Here is a 16,306-nt window from a genome sequence, read left to right as displayed (position 1 = left end):
AATATAAAGCCGTGTCCATCACATTCCGGATTTCTTCCCGTACTCCGATGTTGTAGTTATTTGCGTCGTCGTGGTTTAATGTATACAGCCATCACTATGACGACAGGTAATGTAATACTGTGCTGGAGATGCGTTACGAGACAGTGACAAGAAACTGGAGAACCGCCACCGACATACCACCACAACAAGGACAACACCATGCATGTTACTGTCTATATGTTTTAAATCTACAGAATGTGTAACAAATATGTGTGCCTTGTGTAGTATGTACTTTCATTAACTCACCAGTATCCAGTAAGTATCCGGGAAGAAATCCGGAATGTGATGGACACGGCTTCATATTCATATTTCATAGAAATCATATTTCTAAATCTATCTGTCTGTCTATCTATCTATCTATCTATTCATATATCTATCTATCTCTCTATATCTATCTATCTATCTAACTATCTATCTATATCAAATCATAATCCTATATCTATCTTACCATCTCTCTATGTTGAACAAACTTTATGGATAACAACTTCTTTCTTTTTCGTGAATGCGGCGTTTCCATACATATTCTTGTACTGTTGTCCTGCTTGATTCTGTGTCCTTCTTGACAACGGTACAAGAATCTGTATCGAAACGTCGCACTCATGAAATAAAGAAGTTGACAGTGACAAGAAACTGGAGAACCGCCACCGACATACCACCACAACAAGGACAACACCATGCATGTTACTGTCTATATGTTTTTAAATCTACAGAATGTGTAACAAATATGTGTGCCTTGTGTAGTATGTACTTGCATTAACTCACCAGTATCCAGTAAGAACTACATTAACAACGGAAAACTCTCTTGACAGCATTTGATACGACCCCACCCAAGCGCAAGGTTTTGCGTGTGAAAATATAATCTCTCTCGTGTAAGCCAGTTGTCAGAGGGGAAGCTTCCCGTCAAGCCCTAAGGGAACCCTGCTCCAAGGCTTAATTGAAGGCTGAGCCCATGGATGTATAGTAATTCTATCCATCGCCTTATTTTAAAATAAATATGACTTGAACTGTTCATTTTTTGTCTTAAAGACTTGTGAAAGTCTAGCCCCACGTCTCCAGTGTACTGTAGTAGTCAGCCGATGAACTGTGGCCGTTTTGAAATGAACCCCATAGACAGTCTGAGTCCGTTTGGTAGCAGGATGCACCGTTCACACACACTGTTGGTTTGTTTTACAGGTACGTTTTACATGTTTTACACTATATACTTTATACACGTTGTAAGTAGCATGTAGCATGTTAGCTTTCATTTCGACTCCACCATGAATAATTGCCACTGAGCTGATGTGACAGTGACTTACGTGTGATACAACTGATCTCAATTCGCCGATCACTTTCCAAGAAGTCGAGTGCGCGGTGGCACGCGCTAAACGTGGAAAGTCTGCTGGTATTGACCTGCTCCCAGCTGAGTCTCTTAAAAAATAATACGTGCATACAACTTCTTTTTACCTTGATGACCTTTTGTTTTGAAAATGGTGTGTGTCCTGAACTCTGGCAAAACAGCATCATCTATCCAATCAAGAAAACGGACAGCGATGCACGTGATCCTCTGGGATATAGAGGCATTTCGCTAGTATGTGTGCCTTGTAAAATTTATTCAGACATTTTAAATATGCGCCTTAGCAAGTGGCTAGAAGCTAATGGTTTATTGGCTGAAGTCCAAAATGGATTCCGTTCCTCACGTAGTACACAGGAACACTTATATAGCCTCTTCTCCATTGTTAATAACAGAAAGTTATCTAAACAATCTACGTTTGTTTGTTTTATTGATGCCATGAAAGCTTTTGATAAGGTTAATCGTAATTGTTTATTGTATAAATTGTTGAAATCGGGTATTAATGGAAAGTTTCTCCATGCAGTCCAGTCGATGTACGAGGGCACTTTGTCACGAGTTCGTATTAATGCATGATAGCTTCACTGAAGCGTTTGATGTAAACTCGGGTGTACGACAAGGTTGTGTTTTGTCGCCGACACTTTTTGAGTTTATATTAATGATCTAGCCAATGAAATAGACAGTTTACATTGTGGTATAAATATTGATGGAGATATGTTGAGTTCATTGTTTTATGCTGATGACGTTGCTTTGATAGCACCTGATGAGCAATCCTTACAGCGTATGCTAGACTGTGTTGCTGGATGGTGTTCATGTTGGAGGATCTTGGTTAATATCAATAAGACTAAAGTTGTACATTACCGTCCTTGTTCTGTTAAACGCTCAGAGTTTGTATTTTCATTGGGTAGTGAGGTCATTACCTACTGTTGTGCTTACAAGTACTTGGGTCTGTGGCTGCATGATAATCTTGATTTAAATGTTACTGCTAATAAGGAAATAGCTAAGTGTGCTAATAGAGCTTTGGGTGTGATATTTTGTAAGTTTAAGGCAGTTGGTGGTATGGATTATAAAGTTTATAATAAGTTATATGATAATCTTGTTCAGCCCATTCTTTCGTATGGAGCCGCTATTTGGGGAACACGGCAGTATAGCTGTATCAATGCAGTTCAACATCGGGCAGCCAGATTCTTCTTAGCCGTCGCTAGAAAAACTCCAAATTTAGCAGTTCGTGGCGAAATGGGCTGGGTTTCTCAGTATACCAAACAAAAAATTGATGTTCTTCGTCTTTGGCGTAAACTTCAGTTACTTGAATTTAGCAGAATACCCAGCGTTATTAGCAGAGGGTCATTTAATTGGAGGAGATCTTGGTTTATTGGAGCTCATAAATTATTAGTTAGTTTTCATTTACCTATAAATGATCTGTTTAGTATTTCACATGAGGAGTTTGTTGTTGCTAAAGAACACCTTAAGGCGCTAGACAGTTTTGATTGGTTTTCTGGGCTTTAGAATGATAAAGGGCAGGACAATGGAAATAAATTACGTACTTATTAAAGATTTTTTAACAAGTTGAACATTATGTTGAAACAATTCTACCTAGGTCACATCGTAGTATCTTGAGCAAATTCCGTTTTGGCACTTTGCCATTAGAGGTAGAATTGGGTAGATATTCTCGTCCGAAGTCTCCCCTTCATGAAAGGGTGTGTACTCGCTGTAGTAGCAATGCCGTTGAAGATGAATTACATTTTCTGGTTAACTGTGATTATTATTCAGATCTCAGATATAATCTTTGGAAGGAAATAACCAGTATCCATCCTACATTCCAATCTATGTCAGCAGTAGATAAAATGGTATTCTTACTTACAAATAACCAGTTCGTAAAGCCCCTTGCCGCACTCATCCATACTATGTTTAGGCGCCGGAATATTTCTGTAGAATAGTTAACTCTACAATGTACTTTGATAATAAGGTCAACATGTTTGCTATTTATGTAATTTATGCATTTTAGGTAAGAAATCGTAAGTGTCTGTGTGTGTGTGTGTGTGTGTGTGTGTGTGTGTGTGTCTGTGTCTGTGTCTGTGTCTGTCTGTAGGTGTCTGTCTGTAGGGGTGTGTGTGTGTGTGTGTGTGTGTGTGTGTGTGTGTGTGTGTGCTTGTATGTGGGTGTGTGAAGGTGTATGCGTTTTGTGTTTGTGCATACGGTTCGGCTGCGTGTGTGTATGTGTGGGTGTGATTTTATTACTAATGTTTTATACAACTGTGACATTTGTGTCTCATAGGCCTTTTGGCCGGATGCTGCTTTTAAATTCTTGCAATAATGTACCGTCTTTTTTTAATGTTCTGCAGCATGTGACACATTAATAAACTATATTTCTTCTTCATTCCTCTTCTCTCGTGTGTCGGAGAAACGGGGCGAGACTCCATTGTACCCCAACCATTCAGCCTTGTGTACAGAAGCTCAAATATACTAATGACCGGCCCATTAACGTTATTTTGACGTGGTGTGGTATTAGTCTGTAGAGGTGAAAACGTGTATGACGGGGTGGGGGTCGTGGGGGGGGGGTTTGGGGGTTGCGTAGGAGATGATATAAGTATTGGAGTAGTTACATCGAGGAAGGGACCGGCATAAGGGACCGGCATTAGGGACCGTTCATAATTAATGGCGGTTGATGATTTCAAAGGGGGTCACCCATTATGTTCCGGATAGTAAAGGGGGATCATCAATTTTGTACAGATATAAAAAGTAAGCGTAGAGGGATGGGGAATGATTGGGTGGGTGGGGGTAGTCAATGATATTGTACATGACATGCGGGGGGCTCATTCACATTGAACATGCTTATCCATAGAAATCATCATCACCCCCACGCCCACCCCACCCCCACCCCACCAACCATAAATAACCATAAAATACGAACGGTCCCTTAGTTCGTGACTTCGTCTGAGGCTGACTCCGTCGTTTCTTAGTGTTTTTGATGGGAGAATACCTTGGTTGTCGCCCTGAGGTCGAGGTGTTATCTGGTATGGGATCTGTTGAAAAGTACGCTATATTTTTTCTCAGTCCACATACTTCCGTTGTTGCGTACACGTCGAGGATTAACATATCTCACGCTGAGAGTTCATCTGAGTTCAGGTCATGGTGGGTGTGAATTGCATAGGAACTGAAAAAAATAGTTATGGCAACTCAATAACAAGTTTTCAGTCCTGGCCTTGAGACTTAAAATACACAAAATAAACACTGCATTGTGTGTAAGTCGATAAACATAATGTGTGTTAAACTGCTTTCATTAATAAACTCTGTCAAAAAAGAAACGCAACCCCTGTCCTCAGATATGAAAAATTCGTTTGAATGAAGTTATTGCTTCCAAACTGAATTTTATTCGAATGTATTGAAATGATACACGTAATTAATGAAGATTACCATCCAAACAACTGCATTTGTACGCATAAGTGTATTTTATTGCTTATTCCGTCACAACGCATGAAATGACCCTCATGGTGACTTCGCACAAAAAAAACACATGCAAATCATGAAAATGGCAGTTAATGTAGGGGTGTATAAAAGCCCATGTGCTGCCGTATTATATTCATTCATTTGTCGCCGAAAAGCTGTGTTAAAAATGCCACGATTGAGTGCTGCCGACCGAAATATCGCCATTGGTCGTGTTCAAGCCGGAGAAAGTTTTGGAACTGTTGCACGGCACCTAAATGTTCACAAAACAACGATATCCCGACTTTGGAGCCGCTACAACAACTTCAATTTGACCAACGATCGCCCGAGAAGTGGAAGGCCAAGAATCACGACCCCTTCAAGATCGGTACATCCGGGTCCATCACCTGCGTAATCGGCATGCCCTACCAACCGTGACTGCCACACAAATACCAGGTTTGAGGAGAGTGTCAGCTCAAACGATTAGGAACCGTCTGAAAGAAGCGGGTTTACGTGCCTGTAGACCAGTTGTTGGACCTGTACTACGCCCCCTACATCGACGCCGACGACTCAGGTGGTGCAACAACGTAAGGATACGGACTTTACAAAACTGGAGGCGAATCTGGTTTTCTGATGAATCACGTTTTCTTTTGCAACGTCACGACGGAAGACAGCGTCTGTATAGGAGACGTCATAAACGTTTTGCGCCCATCTGCGTCCGACAGGTGGACAGATTTGGCGGAGAAAGCGTCATGGTTTGGGGAACCATCTCATACAACCAGAAATCAGACTTGGTGATCGTTCCAGGGAACCTGACAGCCCAACGTTACATCAACCACGTGTTAGAGCTTCACCTTCTCCCGATTATTGACCAACAGACACAGATTTTTCAACGGGACAACGCCCGGCCTCATACTGCACGTGCAACAATGAACTTTCTGCAGAATTCCAACATCAATGTCTTGCCATGACCCTCTAAATCACCAGACCTCAACCCTATTGAACACCTGTGGGATACTCTGGATCGACGCGTACGTCAACGTCAGCCGCCGCCACAGACGCTGCAACAGCTCGCCGTTGCACTGCAGGAGGAGTGGAGAGCCATTCCCCAGGAAAGAATCCGGCGTCTTATCCGTTCTTGTCCAAGGAGATGCCGTGCAGTGATTGCAGCGCGTGGTGCTCATACGAGATACTGAGAAAGACGCCCCCCTGGTGACAAACTGGTGTCTGTGAGATGACTTTTGAAATGACAATTTTAAACATGCCCATCTGGGTTATTATTCTGCCAAATTTCAGACTTCTGTCTTAAATAATAAAAATGCCGTGTCGTCCTAAAACTTCAGATCAAAATCTCTAAAATACAGGGGTTGCGTTTCTTTTTTGACAGAGTTTATTTCCTGCTGATAAATTATTGACGTGTGCGATGAGTAAGTGAGTATGTTTTACGCCGCTTTTAGCGACATTCCAGCAATATCACGGACGGGGTACACCAGAAATGGGGTTGATACTTTGTTCCCGTGTAGGGAATCGAACCCGGGTCTTCGGCGTGACGAGCGAACGCTTTAACAACTAGGCTACCCCAACGCCCCCGCTCTGGTCCTCAGTTTATTTCTTAAGTTATCGCTGGTGTTGCACCTTCATTGGTTATTCAGCCCGTGAAGATCCGGGTCAGAATTGCTCTTCATCAACCAACGCTTGTCGTAAGAGGCGATTAACGGGATCGGGTGGTCAGGCTCGCTGACTTGGTTGACACATGTCACCGGATCCCAATTGTATAGATCGATGCTCATGCTGTTGATCACTCGATTGTCTGGTGCAGACTCGGTTATTTACAAACCTCCGCCATATAGCTGGAATATTGCTGAGTGAGGCGTAAAACTAAACTCACCCACTCACACTTAATTATTGGTTATATTGTCCGTTATAAATTCTGTTTTCACTACTAAATACGGTTTCGGTTTTGGGTTGCGGAATATTGACTCGTCCGCAGTGTAGGGTACCGGGTACAGTTTTGTATATTGACTTTGCTTAGGGTACATTTCGTTTATCAGTTTTTAGGCAGGGCTGTCTGGTTTAGACACGATTTTGTACAGAACGCCGCTAGAGCTGGAAAATTGCTGTGCGCTGAGTTTGCCAACACACAAACATAAGGCGGGACTATTATCGCGGATGAACAGGAATGCAGTTGTAGCGGCCATAAAATATCCGAGTCCCGTGCTGGGATTCGAACCACGAACCTTCTAATCCGAAGTCGGACGCCTTGTCCGCATGACCAAAGAGGTTAACCTCGTCAGCAAGCTGACAAGGTAAGGATGTCATCTGTGGGGATGACTCCACGCCCTTCTACATACTCCCCCGTCAACAGAAGCACGTCCCGAGCCGCATAGTTGGGTACTGAGAATTATTTTGCTCATATTTGATATGTACGTGCTCAGCCCAACGTTGGGCGCCCATGTAGCGGCCATAAAATTTCCGAGTCCCCTGCTGGATTCGAACCACGAACCTTCTAATTCACGAACCTCCTTGTCCACATGACTAAAGAAGTTAACCCCGTCAGCATGCAATATTTGTGACTTGCTAATCACAGGGGGCGGTGGGGTAGCCTACTGGTTAAAGCGTTCGCTCGTCACACCGAAGACCCGGGTTCGAATCCCCACATGGGTACAATGTGTGAAGCCCAATTTTGGTGTCCCCTGCCGTGATATTGCTGGAATATTGTTAAAAAGAGGCGTAAAACTAAACTCACTCACTATTAATCACAGGATCCAGGCACATGTCATGGAAGCAACTCTGTAGGAAAAGCTGCGTGTCATGGACTCCTGTGCCTATCACAGTATATAACAATGTAATAATACATTCCCGTCTCCATTTTCAGTCACTCTCGCCGTCCCGATAGTTGCTGGGGACGCCACATTTGTTCGGACAACACTTCAAGAACATTTTTCAGAGGCCAGGCATCACGTGACCAATCCAGATTATAAACTCAAAACCAAAGAGTTTATTTCAACGGAATTCAGGAATTATGGCCTAGAAACGCACGAGCATTCCTTTACAGGTGAAAACCAGGTAATATGTAAATGAGTTATGATATATGCACATTTCCTTTCCCTGTTTACACCCTCAGTCCTGAATATATCTGGCAATAAAGAGCACTGTCGTAATTTATGTCACGATTAAATTTTGATCTGCAATACCATATCAGCCTAAATCCTTGTTATGCCTGAAAACAACGAAGCGAGGTGGGAATGTGTGACCTGGCTGTTTGTTGATTTATTTTGTTTCTTTGTTTATTTGTTGTTTGCTATCAACCACTAGTTTCTTTATACTACATAATTCGCAGTGCTGAGTCCTGACTTCAACAACATAATTCATAAGATTTTAAACTCAGGGTAACCTGTCTCTTCAACTACGAGATGTGAGGGATCTCAGTTGTATTAATTCGGGCTGGCATTCCATTTCACGAGAGCAGGTGCGGTGCTGAAATTTCAAGCATTATATTTGTGTTAAATTTTGAAAGGTTTTTGGTAATTTTTATGATAAACTGTCAGCATTTTAAGGCGTTGCGAAGAGCAGCGTTCACCACCACCTTCCGAAATGCAAGGATGGACGCTGGTCTTGGGTTCGAATCCTATGTATACCCTTATCAACATTATGTGAGACCCATATACTTGTCCATGATCTCACCAAGTGGTAAACGTTTAAAAAGTGCATTTTTATTCATCTTTTCCTCTTAAATTAAACTGACACATTAGAATGAAAATACAGTTGATATCGGAGTTAGTTTCTGTTTATTCACGCACCTTTGATGCCTGTTTATGAAGGTGGCTGCTGTCAATGTTATCGGCATTCTGAGGGGTTCGATGTTCAACACCAGTGATGACAGGGTGTTCGGTATCGCGGCTCACTACGACACAATGAGAAACACATCAGGTGAGTAAATATGTTCTCGCAATGTTCGAAAGAGACCAGACCCGTGAAGATCCGGGTTAGAATTGATCTTCAGTAATGTTATCGTATATTCGGTCGCTGTCTCTCCTTGATTATTGGTGCCCGTGAGGATCCAGGGTTATAACTGGACTTCAGCAACCCATGCTTGTCGTAAGAGGCGACAAACGGGATCAGGTGGTCAGGCTCGCTAAATTTGTTGATACATGTCATCGGATCCCAATTGTATGGATCGATGTTCATGCTGTTGATCAGTGGACTGTCTGGTCCACACTCGATTGTTTACAGACCTCTGTTATAAAAAACAAACAAACCTTTTTTTATAGGAACCATTGAGAATAAGATGCAGTCTTCCTAAAACACATGTTTGTCGCAAGAGGCGACCTTCAAGATCGGGGTGATCAGGCTCTTTGACTTGGTTGATGCATGTAATTGCACACTAGCTTGGTAGATCAGTGCTATTTGTCTCAATGTCTGGTCCAGATTTGTTATTTATGTACCAGCTGAAATTTTGCTGAATGCGACATAAAACCGCATGCAATCAGTAAGATTCTCATTCTGCCAAGATTATTGCAACATTCTGCTTACACGTGCCTCCAAAACCCAGATAAGACTGCAATCTCTCCAAAATAAAGCTGCCCGTCTTGTTACCCATTCTAAGCCCTCCTGTGACGTACATTTCGTTCTGGATTCCTTGCACTGGTTACGGATGCATGAAAGAATTGATTTCAAGGTACTTACTCTCGCTTTCCAGTGTGTTAACACAATGTCTCCCTCATACCTGTGTGATCTTCTCACACCATACACTCCTGGTCGTGCCCTCAGATCCAGTAACCAACACCTGCTGGATCCTCCACCATTCAACCTCAAGACATTTGGTGCCCGCTCTTTTGCTTCAGCTGCAACCACACTATGAAACTCACTTCCGCTTAAACTACGTACAACTCCATCTCTTCAAGTGTTCAAGCGTAACTTCAATACACACCTTTTCAGCCGATACAAACAATAACTCTCTCCAAGAACTTTCCAGAGAATATGTACACTCCCCAACACTGCAGCCTCTCCCGGGCACTCTCCTGGTCTGCAGTAAGAGATCAGGAGGTACCAAACCAAGGGCACCGACAACAATGGGGAGTCTGACGACAGTGTACTTGGAATGCACGCGAGACATTTCAAGGCGGGGTCCGCATATTTAGTATGGTTTTCCTGAATCTTGCCAGTCACGTTGCTGTCAAAAGGGACAGAAAATTCAATGATACAAATAAATTCATTGGCTTTATCAAAAAGGACAAGATCAGGTTTGTTGGCTGGAATTCTTCTGAGGCTGTATATAGGCCTATTCCACAGAAGTTTAAAAGCATCATATTCCATGACGCCCAGGAAATGTTCAGGGTCGTGCCATGGATGGACCTCGGAGTCAAAGCCACATGCATGGCGGAGGAGATAGTAAAAGCAACGAGCCATGCCATCATGTCTTTTCAAATATGCTGTTTGTGCCAAGGAAGGGCATCCACTGACAAGGTGTTGGACAGTCTCTGTAAATTCATTGCAAAGTCGGCATTTCATATTGATTTTTCTTTAAGAATCACATTTTGGCGATTACGAGTGGGAAGTGACGAAGGAGGGATTGCTATTCTGTTCCACGCACTGCATGATTGGAATACACTACCCACAATACATTGCGTCTATTACATTGGTTTCTTCTGTTATTTTACCAGGTGTCGATGACAACGGAAGTTCAATGGCGGCATTGCTAAGTGCTGCTAAAGCTTTGTCGACAAGTCAAAGGAACTATACCTTCATGTTTGTCGCGTTTGACCTGGAGGAATGGGAAGATGGTGAGTACCCTGTGAACAACGCTTCAATACCTTGAAACATTGAAATAGAGGTCCAACACCTTGTGTGGCTGAAATGTAGTTTGAGCGTTATAACACCCAACACTTTCACTGGCTGTAACATTGTAGCAGTGTCACACAATGTGTCTCTGATGTGTTAGTTAAATTGCTATCAAGCTGACGGGTTTGTAATATATCATGTGTATAAGAAGCTACATACCATACATTATAGCCGCGATATATAGAGATGCCACACAATGTTTGGACTAAAACGTTAGTTATAGTGTTGAAACACCGTCATATAGAGGTCCAACCAGCTGAAACATTGTGGTTTTGTTATATTGAGGCCTAACGCTGTCTGGCTGAAACATTGCAGTTGTGTGGTAAAGAGGTCACAACGGCTGAAAAATTGTGGTTTTGGTATATTGGGGCCCCTCACAGTATGGCTGAAACACGTTGATATAGAGGTGCAACCAACTGAAACATTGTGGTTTTGTTATATTGAGGCACGCATTGTCTGGCTGAAACATTGCAGTTGTGTGGTGAAGAGGTCACAACAGATGAAACATTGTGGTTTTGTTATATTGAGGCTCCTTACTGTCTGGCTGAAACATTGCAGTTGTGTGATATAGAGATCCAACCAGCTGAAACATTGTGTTATTGTTATATTGAAGCCCCTTACTGGCTGGCTGAAATATTGTAGTTATGTGATATGGAGGTCCAGCCAACTAAAACATTGTGTTATTTTTTTTTTATTTAGGTCCCTTACTGGCTGGCTTAAACATTACAGTTCTGTGATATAGAGGTCCAACCAACTGAAACATTGTGTTATAGTTTTATTTATATTGAGGCCCCTTACTGGCTGGCTGAAACATTGCAGTTGTGTGATATAGAGTTCCAACCAACTAAAACATTGTGTTATTGTTTTATTGAGGCCCCTTATTATATAGAGTTCCAACCAGCTGAAACATTTTGTAATTGTTATACTGAGGCCCCTTATTGTCTGACTGAAATATTGCAGCTGTGTGATATAGAGGTCACACCGACTGAAACATTGGCGTATTGCTAAAGTTAGGCCCCTTACTGTCTGGCTGTAACATTGCAGTTGTGTGATATAGAGGTCACAACGCCTGAAACATTGTGGTTTTGTTATATGCAGACCCAACACTGTCTGACTGAAACACTGCAGTTGTGTGACAGAGATGTCACAACGGCTGAAGCATCATGGTATTGATATATTGAGGCCCGCATTGTCTGGCTGAAACATGGCAGTATTGATATATTTCACAAGACTCATTAGACCCACAGCCGCAGAAGACTTTCCTTCATCACAAACCCTATATTTAAGCTGACTTACAGCTCTATTCATATTTGTATACATCAGATGCTGACAAGGCATGTGCCGTTCTTGGATGCGGAAGTGATGCCTTCATACGAGACTGGATCCCTACCTACTGGACCACAACCCCCGACTTTGCCGGCTTCATCGTTATGGACACTATCATGAACTTCAACGAGACCGTGGAGTCTCAGGTACTCCCTGGACCTTTTGTAAAGGTGAGAACAGAATTTAAGCAGGCCAGAAACATGTTATTGTGTGTTCGAACTCAGGTCGCCTGATTATGCTTACTGTTTGTCAACACGTTACACATGCTCATGGTTTAATACAGGTAAAGGTCTAATATCTGCAACACATCAGGTACTTTATGCCGTGACTACACCAACCACTCCACTGGTCAACTCACTCAATAAATGAGGTTCAGTTCCTCATGACCGGGAAGATCCGGGTTAGAACTGGTCTTCAGCAACCCATAATGGTCGCACGAGTGACTAACGGGATCGGGTGGTTACGCTCGCTGATTTGATCTACACGTCATCGTTTTCCAATTGCGTAGATCAAAGCTCATGCTGTTGATCACTGGACTATCTGGGACTCCTTTCACGAAGCATCCTTTACTAAGCTTAACCTTAATTCCCATTCTTTAATATTGCACTATTGCACAAAGGTTTTTGTGACTTACGATCACCATAGTGCTGTGTGAAAGGAGACCCTGGTCCTTACTCTATTATTTACAGACCGCCGATCTATAGCTGAAATATTGCTGAATGCAGCGTTAAACAACAAACAATCGATGCTCATGCTTTTGATCACTGGACTGTCTGATCCATACACAATTATTAACAGACCGACGTTAGTTATCTTGAATATTACTGACAAATTCTAGTACTGTTGTTGGGTTGAGTCCCATCCGGGATTCGAACCCACACCCTTAGCGTCAGGAACCTATTCACCAGCACATAAAGTCAGCCGCCTAACCCACTCAGCCACGGCGACTGGCGATTAGGTGCCTGAATCTATAGGTGTGGGTTCAAATCCCGGATGGAACTCATCCCAACAAAAGTACTAGAATTTCTACTTTACTAAGAAAGTGTAATCCCAAATATAACATTATACATTAGACCACTTTCTTAATGGCATTGTGTAATCACAGTTTCATCATGACCTTACAGAACTTACAATAGCATCATTCCTTCTTTACAGCTGTTTCCTGAAGCCATCCGGAGCATCAATTCTGATGACCGTCAGGGGGGACTTTCTGGCTTGCATCACACGCGCCTACGATGCTTCCTTGGCTCGGGTATTCCAAGAGGCATTCAACCAGTCTGGCGATGCCAAGTTTGAACTGGAGGTTTTGGACATTAAAACTTTAACGGAGCAGACACTCTCGGCTCTGGACGCCTCTATTTACAGGGATGCTCTCCGTAGTGACCATGCGCAGTTTTGGAAAAAGGGAATAAAGGCAATATTTCTGACAGATACGGGTAAGTAATGGATGCCGATGGACAGATGCCACGTTAGAACCTTTTTTTCATGAAAAATGAACATTTTGATAATCATGGTTGTGGTCACCCGTCTCTGTGTCCAGATCCTGCTGTGCAAATACTTCTTAACTGTTGTAGAAGCTCTCTTATCGTGGAAATGCAGACATCTTTTATAAAACACAATTCGCTATAGGTGAGCACATATACAGAATCCACTCGACCAAATAGCCAAGATTCCGGGAACATTCCCTTGGTGTAAAAGAAGACTTACCTGGATGGGAAACTGAAAATAGGTACTCACACCAGGCTTTCGCGAAAAGGATAAAAGGATATGCATGTCCTGCCTTACCAGTAGCACCCATCATTCATGGTCACACAAAACAACACGCATATGTTTGCTGTCGGCAGCCACACCACACACCATGTATACAAACAACTGATGGACGAGAATTTCATAAACAGGATTCATGTTATGGATACATAATTCCCCTCTCGGTTGAATGGATGAATCGCTTTACTTATGACAATATTTTCATGGATTTTGTTTTGAGATACTTTGATAATTCAAGGATTTGATCAAGATGATTAGATCCACTGTACATGACTGTTTTTGTCTTGGTTAGAGCTGTGACGACAAATCGTAGTATCGATAATCGTGATACTTTATCTGACGATACATATATCGATACTTTTTCGTATCGTGATATGTATCGTTGACGTTAGAATTACTACTTTTCACTAGAAATTGACGAGTATATCAAAATTTACACAGTTACTTGCTATCAAAACATAAAGATAGCATATCGTGATATGCATCTAATCGAATCGAATCGAATCGTATCGTTCCAAGATATCGCAATACGTATCGTATCGTGAAATGTCTGTATCGTTACACCTCCAATCCTTCCTTGATATCACCAGGAAGGACAGTCAAAAGTGACACTTCTTTACTACAAAATGGTGTACAGTACCATGAACATGTGTTGAGATTTGAATAATGTTTGATGTCTCACTCAACAATATTCAAGCTATATGGCGGGGGGTCTGTAAATAATCGAGTCTGGACCAGACAATCCAGTGATCAAAAACATGAGCATCGATCTACGCAGATGGGAGGCGATGACATGCGTCAGCAAGACAGTGAGCCTGACCACCCGATCCCATTAGTCGCCCTTTACGACAAGCATGGGTTACTGAAGATGAATTCTAACCCGGATCTTCACGGGTATCTTTGGAACATTGCGAGAACATATTTACTCACATGCCGTGTTTCTCAGTGTGTCGTAGTGAGCCGCGATACCGAACACCCTGTCATCACTGGTGTTGAACATCGCACCCCTAAGAATGCCGATAACATTGACAGCAGCCACCGTCATAAACAGGCATCAAGTTGCGTGAATGTACTAAGATAAACTCTAACCCGGATCCGCAAGAGTCCTTGCATAAGATGTCAGTGGAGTTATAAAAGAGGGGAAAACTTTGTAGCGATTTTGCGTAGATACAGGATTCGTTAACAACAATGATATTTTATTATACTGTATTTACTTCAGCGAGCTACCGAGGATATATGCAGTCATGCTACCATCAACAATGTGACGATATGAGTCGTGTTACCAACAACATGATTTTGTCAGTTGTCAAGACAGCACGTGCACTCGTAGCAACCGGAAACAAGATGGCGCCTGCACTTCCTGTCACGTCCACAACTGCATCTCCTGGACCAACAGGATCCGGTAATTCACTAATTTAATATGCTGATTGTTTATTAACTATTAAGAAGCAACTAACCTGCACATTACAACCTACATATGTTTGTCAACCTAAATGGATCTGCCCACCGTACTACTTACCTTCCTAAGTTCTCCTGGTTCTCCTGTACCACTCAGTCTTAAAAGTGTATTATAACTTAACAAGTCGGAGAGAGTGATATAGATATAAAATGACCCATGGAAATTCACTAGCCAGTCGGGCCAGTGACTATGGGGATTTACCGGCCCGAATGGATTTTTACTAGCCACGGGCTTGCGGGCCAGCGGCTATTTAGCACACTGCTCTCAACCAATATCCCACCTACCATCCCTACCACCCGCCATCCTCCCTCCTAACCCCTAACCACAAACCTTAACCTTTTGAGAAGCTTTCTTCACATTTTGAAACTTTTATTCACATATCTGTGTTTCAGGCGAGCGCTTGGGGATTTCCAATATTCTGGGGCTTGTTCTGATGCTCTCGGTATTGATCCACGTGTAGGAACATCAACTGATCTTCATTACGTTATGATGCAACAAGGGCAACAAGGGCAACCCCACCGCCCTCAGAAGCTGGTTTATTTCGATTATTTACACACGCTGTCATTGCGGCGTTTAACAACAATCAACCAATGTTGACAGATAGATCCTTTCCCCTTTAATTAATTGACACCATTGTGGGTTCGAATCCCCGATTCTATCTAAATATGATCCTTATTTTGTTTATCATAATCGTAAAATTTCCATTGAACGACTACATAAAATAAAAAGCTTCACAGAAATGTTTGGTTTTTTGTTCAAAAGCGCAATGGTCAGAGAAAACAGTTATGCATTTAGCAAAAAGCGCTTTACACTGCGTACACGGTTAATTAAATTCCATTTCAAACCTTTCAGAGTGGCCCTTCCGATATTTACAAAAACGTTCATCCAACTGTCGCACGCTACAGATAAGAGGCAGTGACCTTTCCCAGTACAACGTGTCAGTCAGTCTCACTCCGGCTGATGAACGTCGACAGGTCGAGTGACCTCGAGTTCGGCACACGGGGATTGCAGACACTGCACAAATTTCAAGCTTTTATTTATTAGATGGTTTGAGAAATTGTTCTCTGAAAATTTGAAGTTAATGGGAAAGAGAAAGAAGAGCTGTTCCAATGTAATATATTGCT

At 42.4% G+C, this 16,306-nt stretch overlaps 1 protein-coding gene across 1 annotated transcript; it reads left to right on the top strand.

The window, feature by feature from the left end:
• The first annotated feature begins 1,079 nt into the window (after window positions 1–1,079).
• On the top strand, window positions 1,080–15,922 carry LOC124266713. Its single transcript, XM_046701510.1, has 8 exons — window positions 1,080–1,212; window positions 7,665–7,855; window positions 8,611–8,719; window positions 10,453–10,572; window positions 11,954–12,126; window positions 13,112–13,392; window positions 14,943–15,125; window positions 15,575–15,922. The coding sequence occupies exons 1-6, from the start codon at window positions 1,116–1,118 to the stop codon at window positions 13,250–13,252; spliced, it is 831 nt and encodes a 276-aa protein (XP_046557466.1). The 5' UTR covers window positions 1,080–1,115; the 3' UTR covers window positions 13,253–13,392; window positions 14,943–15,125; window positions 15,575–15,922.
• The last annotated feature ends 384 nt before the right edge of the window (window positions 15,923–16,306 follow it).

The sequence above is a fragment of the Haliotis rubra genome, unplaced genomic scaffold, assembly GCF_003918875.1.
Source record: "Haliotis rubra isolate DU_JTF1 unplaced genomic scaffold, ASM391887v1 Scf1274, whole genome shotgun sequence".
In the NCBI taxonomy this organism is placed as follows: Eukaryota; Metazoa; Mollusca; class Gastropoda; order Lepetellida; family Haliotidae; genus Haliotis; species Haliotis rubra.
Note: the sequence above shows the minus strand (reverse complement) of the source record. Positions and strands in the feature narration are given on the sequence as shown.